This window comes from Charadrius vociferus, unplaced genomic scaffold, assembly GCF_000708025.1.
Source record: "Charadrius vociferus isolate BGI_N301 unplaced genomic scaffold, ASM70802v2 scaffold593, whole genome shotgun sequence".
Lineage (NCBI taxonomy): Eukaryota > Metazoa > Chordata > Aves > Charadriiformes > Charadriidae > Charadrius > Charadrius vociferus.
In genome coordinates this window covers 1665729-1678767 of record NW_009647739.1, presented here as the reverse complement: position 1 = coordinate 1678767, position 13039 = coordinate 1665729, and the positions used below count along the sequence as shown (strand labels likewise).

The following is a 13039-nucleotide window of genomic DNA, read 5'->3' as shown; positions in this document are numbered from 1 at the left end:
TTTTAGTAAAGGAAAATATTTCTATATATGCAGTGTCTTTCTTTTGTACTGTTTTTACAACAGCTATCCCAGGCAGCAGCTAGTATTGATAACAGGGTCCCCACCCCTGCCTCAGTTGCTAGTGCTGATACGAATTCCCAGCAACTAGGACCAGATGCACCAATGCTAGAAAGCAAATCAGAAGTTAAAACTGAAGAAACTGAGCCAGAGACTAGTGAGACACAAGTGGAAGCTAAGACTGAGGTAAATGAGATTCTATACAGCTTAACTGAAAGCAGTGATAGATATAAAAGCACTTAATGATGTGTCTGAATCGGTGAGCTAAGGGGCGAGAGGAGGGTAGTTACTGGAAAGTAACTGTCCCGAGGAGAGCCATGGACGGAGAGTGCTTTGACAATCTCAAACTAATATTTTGGTGGCTCAAGTCTGGGTCATGGATGTGATAGTACATCTCATTGCGTCCTTTCTTAAGGTGGAGGAGGATTTACAAGGATCTTCACAAACAAAAGAAGAAACAGATGGAACAGAACTGAAACAGGAGCCAATGGAAATAGAAGAAAAGAAGCCTGAAATAAAAGTAGATGCTAAAGAGGAAGAGGAGAGCAGCACTAATGGCACCACCTCACAATCCACATCGCCATCTCAGCCCCGCAAAAAAAGTATGTGTATTGCCCTGAGTTTTTCTTCTGTACTTTTATTTTACTAGCATTTGTTTTCCCCAGTCTCGGTTCCTGCTGGGAGGTCTGTTTCGCACACGTATTCCAGCACATGGAGCTTGCGGTGATCCATACTTTGTGCAATTTATTTTTGAAAGTAGCATTCCTTTAACGTTACATGAATCACAGGCGAGAAAAGCATGTCAGTGTGGTCTTGATCCCAGCAGTCGTCTTACAGCTTCCAGTTTCTGCCCCGAAGGACCAAGGCAGTAAGGCAGTGATTGCTGGAGAAATTATATACATCAATGTCTCCCTGTACATCTTGCCCAGTGCTCTGCCAAGGGAGCTTAGTGTAGGTAGAGTGCTCTCGGTAACCGAGAATATCCATTGCTTTGCTTTTCCGACTTCATACTGAGGTTTAGCCTTCGCTGCTCTGGGAATCGGGTGCTTGAACTCATCCCCTGCGTCTGTGTTCCTCCAAGGCTGGTGCGCCACTGTGTAGTTTTCAGTGTAGTGTTCCTTTGAAAGCTTTCTCCTCAGAAATAGTTAGATCAGTAATCTCTTAATTTAATCTACAGTGTTAGCATAGAGTCAGGTGTGGCTGTGTCTGTATACTGTGTATTTTTCCAAAGGCAAACTTGATGGCATTATAGGGCTTGAATGGACTTACATAAGGGATCGCTTGCCTTGGGTTAGTAAGAAATAAATGAATGACATTCTTAAAGAAAACAGGCGGGAAGAAATAACTCCATTGGTAGCACAGGCCTTATGGGAGCATGCAAGATAAGTTTTTGGACTCAAAAACCTTAACTGTTTAGAGACCTCTGTCTCTTAGCATCCTCTTTCATGAGATGATGTTTCCTGTGGTTAGTTTTTAGGTTTTGACCAAAGGTAAGCTTTCAACGTGCTGAAAATGACAAAAAAGGGAAAGTGATGATCTATTTCATTACTTTTTTTTTTTCTTCCCTTGCGAAGGAACCTGCATATAACTACGTTAGGAGAACATTATGGGTGCGTGCTTTCCAGAACGTGATCAAGAAGTCGTAAAGTTTTAAAGTTTGTGCAGCTTGAATCTTGATCTCTTATATGCCTTGGGTTCCATTTAATTACTAAATGTAATCTTTTTTATAATAAAATGCTATGAAAAACGTTTTCCTGTAGATGCATTTTCAGTTTGTAGCGCAGTGGGCCAGCCAAATGAGTGCGCTGCAGAACTAACGCGCAGAGCCCTTTTCGAACAAAATGTAACATAGGGAGTGGAAAGCTTGTTATTATTAGCACTTATAAACCAGTTATATTCACAGTGCAAAGAGTCATTGCTGCTTGTTAGAAGGAGTGTGCTTGCAAGTAAATTGAAGCGAGCGGTTGAAGGAGGAATGCTCTTTCAGAATTAGTCTGTGGAAGAGCTGCGCTGTCGTTCTGCTGATTCAGTCTGGGTTACTGCCTATTTCCAATACCTCATTTAGTAACGCAATTTTATCTTAGAAATATTATCACTACATAACTGTGTAGTGTAATACATGTGCAGCACGGGCAGGTACACCAGCATATACAATGTTAACTGGTGACATTTTCTCACCAAGTAGTTTGTTCAACTTTAATAGAGCATTTGTCTTAAAATGCTAAAGAAACCAAGAGGTATTCAAGAGCAAATACTGTGAAGTGTGCTTAAGGGTTATATGATATTTTAAAACTACTCATGAGACCCATCTGGAGTTTTTCATGGGTTACAGAAGTATTGGAAACTCTTCTTCCTTCCCACGCGGCCAGTTTCCTGCGCCGCACAGCAGTCACCTGGGACGTGGCTGCCAAGGGGAAGGCTCGCAGTTGGAAGTGTCATGGAGCGTGGGTGCTGTAAGATAACGTGGTGGGTTGTAGCCTGATACCTTACTGTTTGAAAAGATTCATCTGGACCCTAAAGGAGAGTTTTTCTGGGTACAAGTGGCTTCTGTTTGTGGAGTTGGAGTCTCGTCTGTGTGCTGAACACCGTCAGCCTGGCTGTGCACACCTCGTATAACTAGACAGGATCCAGACTCGAGGGATGGGAAATGCGTCATGGGCTGGAGAACAGACCGAGATAATACTGCTGAGATACTGCTCTGCTCGACTCGCTTACACCTGGATTTTTGTAGTTTAGCTTTTTTGGAGAATTGCAGACACCCCTTCAGCGAGCTGTTCTTCCTCATCAAGGTTTTGCCTTCATAAATGGGGGCAACCAAACCCTTCCAAATTTAGACTTTGGGTTTGTTTTGCTTTTTTTCTGCAAATCTAACATAAGCAAGAAAGGAAGGGCTCTGGTTCCTTGCCTCTTCCCTTGCAGTCTTCTCAAAAGAAACAGTGTAATACTAATTTAGGTAGTTCCTGTCTCCCCGTTGTAGATGGCTGCCTTAGTTTGATCTTCAACATTAGTTTTACTGGTTTGTTCCCTTCTTTATAAGACATAATAATGCAAAACCTGTAAGGGCTTGGTTTTGGGGTGGGGTATTCGGGTGTATTGTCCTTACTGTTTTGAAAATGTCTTCATCTTCCTTTACAAATTTTCTCCTTACTAATCAAAAGCAGGATTTCCTCTGTTGGAAAGAAATAAAAATTTAAAAGGTAAAAAAGGTAGCATTGTGCTCTTCTCTGGCAGATAATACGTCATCGTGATTCAGGCGAAGATCCCATTTTCTTTTTACCACCCACGCATCCAAGACAAAATGGGGTAACTGCATGCCAGCTCCTTACAAAGATCTTCAGCTACCAGAGGAGAACCAAGAGCGTTTAATTGTGGAAAAAGGGAAGAGCAGAGAACAGAAACTTTCTTGCAAAATCTGTGTATAGGGAGATTCTATGATCAAATGTGCTTTACTAGTCATATTGCTTAGAGGCAGAGCAACTCTTTTACTGCTAAAGATGAAGGCAACTTTTCATTATGTTTTTAGGTGAAGTCATAAATCAAAATAACTGGATTTTGATTTTTATTTTTTACAAACTTCAAAATGAAAGTAGGTTGTAAACTTTTATTGGCAAAGATAATTAGGCTTTAAGGACCTTGGCAAAAGTTACGGTGGATCTCTGTAGTTTGGGTTTAAATTAAGGTTGGATTTATTTTGAAAGATACTGTAGCTTAGTGGTATGTTGTTATAGGGGTCAGTGCAGGGAAGATTCTAAAAGCGGTGTCAAGCAGGTGGCTGTAGTAGATTATTAAAAGGTGCTTTTTGACCTTTAAATTTCATTAAATGAAATAATTCAGATTAGCAGGTTATGAACTACCTGAGCCAGAGCAGGATGGTTCCAGAAGCAGTGGAGAATATACTGTTCTCATGAATAGAATTTAAAATTTCCTTCTGTTCTCAAGAATTTCATTATATAAATTAGCAGTTTATAAAACTTTGAGAGTATACAGTAGGGTTGCCTTCATAGGAAAGTGCCTGCATATATGGTATCGATTAACATGGAAAAGAATTGCCATTTTATTGGGACTGAGATTGCGGCAACAGCTGAAATGATCACCAAGGTGCGTTCGTTCCTGTAACGACAGAGGCAGGCCTCCTTGCTCATCTCGTTTTTAATCTGGCGAGACTGAGTTCAGTGGTAGCAGCGTGAGATCCTGGTGTCTCTGTCAGACAAGCTCTTGCAGAAACCCTTCTGGCGGCTTTCCCAGTCCTCTGCCATGATTTTGGGTGGTACCTTGCCTGTTGGGTACATGAGCAGCAATCCTCTCTCTGGTTAGAGGCAGTGCACTCAAATGGTCTTACAATTTTCATCCTGACAAACAATTTCCAGGAGTGCAGCATCTACAGATGGCCAAAAAAAATGGGAACTTAATGCTACAGAAATGTTTTGAGTAGTGTCAACTTAGTTTCTTGTCCTGCTTTATTTTGGAGTGTAATTTCAGTGAGCGTGGTTGAGATGAAAAGACTTCCTCTCCGAAATATCACCCGAATGAAAAAGAGGGAAAAAAAAAAAAAGGAACTTTTAAAAAATATTTTAACCAGGAGTCCCAAAAAGCAATTGTATCTTACCAGAATACCGTTTGAGTGACAAAAGCAATGATCAGCCACGAAGGGGTCACTGTAGCTCTGTTGATTTAAGTGCTTTCAACAGAACTCCTAATTGCTCCCTCTTACTGGTATCGTTCTCGTTTCAGCCAGGTAAATACATATTAGATGCCATCCTGCTTTCCTTAGTTGTCTTTTTTCCTCAACAATAGGCATTCTTCCCTATTTAAAGACTCTGTTCCTAAGGAAGTAAATGTAATTACACTGCTGAGATGTTGAAAGAGCTCTCCAAGTTATCATTATTTTTCAGAAAATGCATTGCCGTTCTTGTCCTTGTCATCCACTATTGAAAGAAACATGGCTGTTGCCATGCCACTGTTGCCAAGGGATTGTAATGATGCATATAAATCTGGAAGTATTAACACTTTCAAAATCAATTAACAGTCCATCAGACCAGGACTGTCTGTATACTATGGCCAGAAAATTCCTTTGCCAGCTCTCAGGACATCTGGTTACTCTCTGTAGAGCTGGCTCTTCTGCCCTGTCCACTACGGTGGGTTTTGCTAGCAGGATCTTGGCTTGGAAACAGCAAACAAGGTTAGAAGGGAGAGAGAGGAAATAGGCGTAGTCTCCTCTCTGAAGAGCTACGGTTCATCCATGTTGAAGCAATTGAATTGATGTGTTCTGGATAAGGTCTTTTTTTTCCCTCCTTTTTTTTTTTTTAATGCTCTAGAATATGTATCATTATGTGCTACAGTTGTTCCTATTTCCTTCTTCTGGGAATATCACCTACTGTGATTTGAGTAAACATAAAGCCTCTTGATTGTAAGTTTTGCCTCCGATCAGCTATGCACATCAGGAAATCCCTCTTAAGATTTTTATGTTAACGGGGTTTTGGGGTTTTTTTTTAGGGGAGTCAAGAGGTTAGGAAACCTGGAAGGAAATTTTCTAACCTTTCTGACTTTCATTAACAGTTTTTAAACCCGAGGAGCTGCGCCAGGCTCTGATGCCTACTCTTGAAGCTTTGTACCGGCAGGACCCAGAGTCTCTACCTTTCAGACAGCCTGTGGATCCCCAGCTTTTAGGGATTCCGGTGAGTTGGCATTAAAAAAAAAATGGTTTTGTGTTTTGTCTTTGCTTATACAAACACTTCATCTTTTCTGTACAACGTAACATGAACAGTTGACGTCTTAAAAATAAAGGTTTTTGTGTGTGTGTTTGAAGGACTACTTTGACATTGTGAAGAATCCTATGGATCTTTCAACCATTAAACGTAAATTGGATACTGGGCAGTACCAAGAACCCTGGCAATATGTGGATGATGTTTGGCTAATGTTTAACAACGCCTGGCTTTACAATCGCAAGACTTCCAGGGTCTATAAGTTTTGCACTAAACTCGCAGAGGTGTTTGAACAAGAAATTGATCCTGTTATGCAATCACTTGGCTACTGTTGTGGGCGCAAGGTATGTGTTCCAGGAATGGAGTCGTATTCTTCCAAAGAGCTTCGCTTGAATCAGATAAAACATACGCTTTGTATACTCTTTTTTAAAAATGGAAATATTTAGTGAAATGGTTGGGCAAAGTTTAGCTTTATTATAAGCATGCTAAGAGCTAAAAAAGGTAGCTAATGTCCTTCTTGCTGCTGTTCTGTTACTATTGTTGTATTTTTCTCTGTCAGAGAACACCTTTTTTGGTCATAAGCCATACTAAAATGCTTTGCCTGTTTCGCGTGTCCGTTGCAATGAAGTAGGTGGTTAGAGGGTCAGCTATTTAGCTTATATAGTTAATAATTGTAACTAAAGAGAGTTGTGCTAATATATTTAGAATAGCTTGGAAAAGTGTGATAAACATAACAATGTGTTGTGATATCCGTAAGCATCAGGTTTGCCTAAGAGACGCTTGATTAACGTAAGATTGCATTTTAAAGCTGCTTTTCTCACCATTGCTTTGCAGTATGAGTTTTCTCCCCAGACCTTGTGCTGCTACGGCAAGCAGTTGTGTACGATTCCCCGTGACGCAGCCTACTACAGTTACCAGAATAGGTAAGTCCTTGACTTCAGTTTTTTGCCCTTAGTGAGGAAGTGAGATCCTTTTGAGTTCTCTCCACATGAGGAGGAGGAGGAGGATTATTAACTTTTTCTTTCCTGTGACGGCTAAGTCAGGAGAAGGTTATTTTTATATCTTTGCATGCTGTCCTTTTGCAGGTGACCCTTTACGTTCCTGTACTGCAGCTTGACACACGCTGTACTTAAGGGCTTGCTATTAGCTAGGCTGCGCCACACGCCACTTAAGTGGAAGGGAAGTTGGCCATGTTTTGCACAAACCGAGTCGCAGGGCTCGCTGGAGGGAGAAGGGCAGAACTGCAAAAAGGCACTGAGAAACCGTGTTCTGGGAAAATTGTAAAAATATGCAGGTTTGTTACCAAATTAGTGTCAGAATTTGCAAAGTGAAGGACGCAGTGGTTGATTGCAAGACTTGCTTTCTCTCTTCCTAGTTAGTACTTAATTCTATCTAAATTAGCTTTGAATTAGCATTGGAAACTACCCAGACTCCATGAGAAGCTATGAAAACAATAGCTTCTGGTTTTATTTTTTTTAATTAATATTAGGATGTGGTGTTTGTATGATTATTAAACAATTGTTATATTACAATATTAATTTTCCATGTAATGCTGAAATCGACGGTGCTTTAAAAACAAAGCAAACTTGGATTTGGTTTTGGTTTCTTAGTTTATTATATTCTCCTCAAAAAAAAAAAAAAATAGAAAACATAAGTGGGCTAAAAAACAAGCTTCCTTTTCCCTCTTTAAAGCAAAGTTAGGAATTGCTTTCCAGAGGCTTGGCACTCTGTAAGTCTGGCCAGCTTTGAAGCGCTCAGCGGGGCTGTTGTCTAACCGAAGTTACAGAACTAATTCAGAGAGTCGGTGTTTGCCTTTAGTCTCTCTTGGGGCAATCCCTGCCTCACCGAACACGCCGTGAGACGGTGCAGGACAGTTGTGTACCACCTAGGTGAAGCAGCATGGTGTGGGAGATGAAAACATGTCGTCTTTCGTTGTATGTTGGGTCTTAGGTGGCCTTTTATGGCAGACAGTATCGACGCAAAGGAATGTAAATTCACGAGCTCTCATAAAAGGTTTTATACAGCTGCTGTGAACTCTGAAAAAAGTCAGCCTGAAGAGAAATAAAGCCATTAAAATGCAGTTAAAGAGATAGTACTTCAGTACTGGAAGTGGGGGGAAAGAAATAACCCTTAAATACCAACTCTGTGTGGTAGAATTTCAAATACTTTTCATCTCGTGCATCCAGCTAGTACTGAGTTTGAAAACAAACAGCAACTTCAAAAATAACTGAGGAAGGGGCAATTTTTCTTACAGTTATACCTCTCCTATTTAAGTTGGTATTAAATCCTTTGGATTACTCGGTGGAAGGCAGTGTTGCTCACTAGCAATAAGTACAGGGATGATGGGGCGGTGGGTTCCTCTGGGCTCGGTGATGCGGTATTTCAATTCCTACCGTTTCAGATGTGCTAGTAGATTTACACTGAGTTTAGTCTAAAAGGGTAGTAATAAAACGGGGGGTGGTTTGTTCTAAGTGTCAGTAGGGCAGTAGCAGAACAGAGGTGGGGGTAGATTTCTGGTCATCCGGATGTCGTGAGAAAAGAGTTGGGGGTTGGGGATTTGGGGTGGTTTTGAGTTGCGGGGCGGGGGTGATGTGTTTGGATTCTCAGATCATAGAAAGCTCTTATGCGTCAGTTGTGCTCTGAAACAGTCAAATTAACTGTTCCCTGTGACAGTGATCTTCAAATCTTAGATTTTTCTTAACCGAGCAGCAAACTAGTGAAAAACGAATTCTGTGGTTCCAGCAGATCTTTAATTGGTCGAACGTTCTTGTCATTTTCCGTTTACGAAACAGACAAAATTGGATGTAGTTGAAATCAGCATATCCCATAACTGCGTTACAACTAAGAATATTTAGGCATCGTTGAATAAATGAACTCTGGCACTACAGTTCAATGATTAAAAGTTAATTATCTGGTATAGAACTGTTTGGCTTCCATAAAAAGGCAGAAGTTTATCTTAAAGTGACTGTTCAGAAAATACACTTCCTGTGGGAATATCCAGTTGGAAAACTGATCGGTATTCCATATCAGTGCTAGCGTCTGGTTACTAATTCAGAATTTCCTTTGAATGCACTTAAACGGAGTTGGAAATTCACCTGTTAAGGCAGAGATTGAGCATTTTCTGGACTTTGGTGTTGAACCACAATGTTACTCTTTGATCAATGGGAATCGGTCACCTGAACAGTCTGCATTTGAAAAGCTTTCCATTTTTGATGCATTGCAATAAGTACATTGTTTGGATTTTCTATGACTGTTACAATTAGAATATTGTATGCTTTCTGTGGGTTTTGTTGAATATTTGTAGTGACATACAAAAGTCAATGAATTACAAGCAAGTCTCCATTTCTAAGGGTCCATATTCATAAGTTATAGCTACTGTTTCACCTTGGTTATTTTATGGACAAATGTTCATGATCTTTAGGTGATTCATTTTCACTGTATTTCAATTTTTATTTCCTCATTTTAATACCATGGAGTAAGGCTTGACTCTTGCTAGCATTAGCCTTCGGTTCTGCGGCATGTGAAACCCTGTGCTCCCCTTTGGATCCGCGGATTGCTGGAGCACGTGCTTGACGCGCTGCCGAACCGAAGGGCTCCTCCCTGCGAGCCGGAGCTTCCTGCAGCCGCTGTGCGAACAGAGGGCGAAATATCTGTGCTGGTGGAGCTCATTAGATTTCTGCCATGTAACAAATCCAGTATCGAAGGCAGCCTTCTTGCTCAGTTTCACGAGTGCTTCGAAAGCCCATAAATTATTCTAAAAACGGATCAGAATTAACAATTTTTCGGATTGTTTAAATGTAGCAAAGTATTAATAGGAGCCTCGACCATGGATTTTTCTAGCTACATACTTCTGTGTTTGGGTCCTCCTGCGTTTCCGTCCTTCCTGATCTGACCCTTAAAATGAGCAACCTTGTTAGTAAGAAAAATAAATCAGTTGGGTTTTTTAATTGAAGAAAAATTTAAAGAAGCACATTATAGAGGGGGGGAAGAAAAGGACATGGGCAACATGTAAAAGGATATAAAATTCTGAACCTATTATGTTTGGGTTTTTAAAAAAAAAAATTAGATGCTGCTGTATGGGGCATGGGGCAAGGGGCAAGAGAAGTCAGTGTAAATGAGATGTGCAGTGTCAGTATCCACGCCTGAAATTCTCTTGTAATACTGCTCTGCACTAACCATAATATATTTATCATTCCCAATGATTATAAATTAATGGGATACACTTATTTTTTTTTTTCCTCCCGGCCTTGTTCTGTTGCATTATCAGCTCCGAAAGCCTTGTTTTTCCTTGGGAGGGCGATGTGTTTAATCCTAGTTGAGCTGACCCGGGAGAAGAGGAGTCACTTGTGGTAGGCTGGCGAGCAGCCCTCTGGGCAGGGAGCGTGGCATTTTAGCTCACGCCGTTGCTATCAAAGTTGCAGCAGCCCCGCTGGCGAGATGATTACATGGGTATGTCAGTATGGGCTATATTAACTAGAATAAAATACACCTTTTTCCTCTTCGTGTCAGTCCCGCAGTAGAGAGAGTATTCAGTGTGCTGCTGCATTTAAGTGGTTCTTGGCTAGCAGAGGAGCTCTTGAAGCCTGAGCCAGCTGGCAGAGTTTGCAGAAGTTTTCAGGCTCTTGTAAATTATGCTATGGTAACATGGACCTGGCTCCCACCGGGGGAGGACACAGATTGCTCTGCAGAACGTCTTCGCCCCCCCTCCAATTCAGCGGGCGCTGCCGAAGGACCCGCTCCTGCTCGCTTGCGCTGTGTTTCACAAACATTTAGAAAACATGTAGTAGTCATGTGATGGCCAGCGTGTGTCACAGGAGGAAATTCTGATCCATACATTTCCATAAGTGCCGATAAATGGCTTCTGTTGTCTCCAGGAAAGCACAACCCTGGAGACCTGTCACCTGGATTACAGTAGTTTAAGTGTATGAGTATGTGTTTGAAGGGGCAAGCTGCCATATTTATTAATCTCCATCCCTTAAGTTGTTGGTTCATTGTGACATCGAGTCTCGTTTGATGCCTTTTATACACTACCATTCTTACGGTTCTGGTGTTCGAGTACTAAAACTGCGTTTTACTGTGCTGCCATTGCTGCTTATACTCTCTCACTCTTGATCCTCCATACAGCTCCTTTATTTTGATGATCCTTTGTGGCCTTCCCGCATTTTACAGCTGTGGCCTCTCTTTGTTACCTTTGTTCATGTGTGAATTCATATCCTTTCCAAACATTTAGCCTCCTTTTTTTTATTATTTTTTTTTTTTAATGACCCTGGCAACTTTGGTTCCAGTTCATCTCAAACAAACAAACAAAAAAAAAACCCCCCCCCCCAAAAAAACCCCAAAAACTGTGTAACTTTGATTTTTTTTTTTTTTTTTTTTAATGACCCTGGCAACTTTGGTTCCAGTTCATCTCAAACAAACAAACAAAAAAAAAACCCCCCCCCCCAAAAAAACCCCAAAAACTGTGTAACTTTGATTTTTTTTTTTTTTTTTTTTAATGACCCTGGCAACTTTGGTTCCAGTTCATCTCAAACAAACAAACAAAAAAAAAACCCCCCCCCCCAAAAAAACCCCAAAAACTGTGTAACTTTGATTTTTTTTTTTTTTTTTTTTAATGACCCTGGCAACTTTGGTTCCAGTTCATCTCAAACAAACAAACAAAAAAAAAACCCCCCCCCCCAAAAAAACCCCAAAAACTGTGTAACTTTGATTTTTTTTTTTTTTTTTTTTAATGACCCTGGCAACTTTGGTTCCAGTTCATCTCAAACAAACAAACAAAAAAAAAACCCCCCCCCCCAAAAAAACCCCAAAAACTGTGTAACTTTGATTTTTTTTTTTTTTTTTTTTAATGACCCTGGCAACTTTGGTTCCAGTTCATCTCAAACAAACAAAAAAAAAAACCCACCCCCCAAAAAAACCCCAAAATCTGTGTAACTTTGATTTTTTTTTTTTTTTTTTCAAATGCAGATTGTATTTTTGTAGAGTTGTATTCCAATTTACTCAGCTTGGTTTCTTAAACTGCAGTGTCGGTTTTGCTGAGTATAACTTGGATTGGCTCTTGGTCTGGTGACCAAAAATTGTACCTAGCCTCATATTCAATTTGTTAAGCTTAATTCCACATCTTTAATGTGTCTGATAAATATATTGTATGTATGTACAATATTTAATGTTGTTCACATATATACATATATTGTACTGATATAGATAAATGGCTGGAAACTCTGACCCATAATTGCATTTCTGTTGAATGTTTGTCTAGAGTATGGATTTGGTTTCATTTATATTAAATAATATTAGCTGAGCAATTGGTCACATTTAATCTTGCAGTCAAATAACTTTTGAATTTAATATTTTTATGGACTTTTTTTCAATACCAAGTATTTCTGCTCTTACAGTTTTTTACTGACAATCAGTAAATGCTTTCAGCATATTTTCTAATTCCTTAGACCTGTAATAAACGTGTTCTTAAAGCTTTTTGACAGGCTGTTTTTTTTACCCAAAGGAAACTCGATCAACCGCCAGCCTGGAATCAAAGAGCATTTTTTCCTCAGTAATGCAAATCAAATCCAAATTCTTAAATTTGAAGTCTACACAAACGTAGCGCTTGGTAGCTACTTCATTAATCCTCCCCAAATTTTGAATTTGACGCCCGACGACTTGTTAGTAATGTGTAAAATGAGACCGAATGCTAATCTGTGCTTTGCCTTGGCTTTCTGCTCTGTGTTGTCTTGGTGTTTGCGTCTTACCTCTTACGTCTGTGCTGTTTGTTCCCTCCCCTGTTCTCTAATCCTGCCCTCCCCTCTGTTCCTCCTCATTGTCCACACTGACCCATCAATCAACCAACAACGCCCCCCCTTTCGTCGTGGTGATCTGCCCTGCTCTGGTTGGTGGCTCCGTGCTTGGGTGGCTGTATGTTGTGCTGGACCAGTTCACCCAAATATGGCCTTCTTGCTGACAGGTATCACTTCTGTGAGAAGTGTTTCACTGAAATCCAGGGGGAGAATGTCACCCTGGGTGATGACCCTTCCCAGCCTCAAACGTAAGTCGCTTCCTTTCTTCTGCATGCCCCTTTTTTAAATAGGAGGGATGATGTGTGGTCCTGATTTGACAGTAAAACCCTGCGGCCGGTGATGGTCTTCGTGGGGAAAGACCTACTTTCTTACTAATAGGAGATTTTCACAGTAACGGGTGATTAACAGTCGTTACTGCGTTGGGTCTGTTAGTCGGCCCAGCAGTGTCGCCGGTGCCCGCTTGCGCTGCTCAAGCGCTGCCCGTGGACGGGG

At 40.7% G+C, this 13039-nt stretch overlaps 1 protein-coding gene across 1 annotated transcript in view; it reads left to right on the top strand.

Moving 5' to 3' along the window:
• Window positions 1-13039, top strand: part of CREBBP (CREB binding protein) — an 82831-nt gene that overhangs the window by 51066 nt on the left and 18726 nt on the right. Inside the window, 6 exon segments of the mRNA XM_009881942.1 lie at window positions 64-243; window positions 473-659; window positions 5614-5732; window positions 5864-6103; window positions 6594-6682; window positions 12715-12795. Coding sequence (XP_009880244.1) covers window positions 64-243; window positions 473-659; window positions 5614-5732; window positions 5864-6103; window positions 6594-6682; window positions 12715-12795 — 896 coding nt within the window.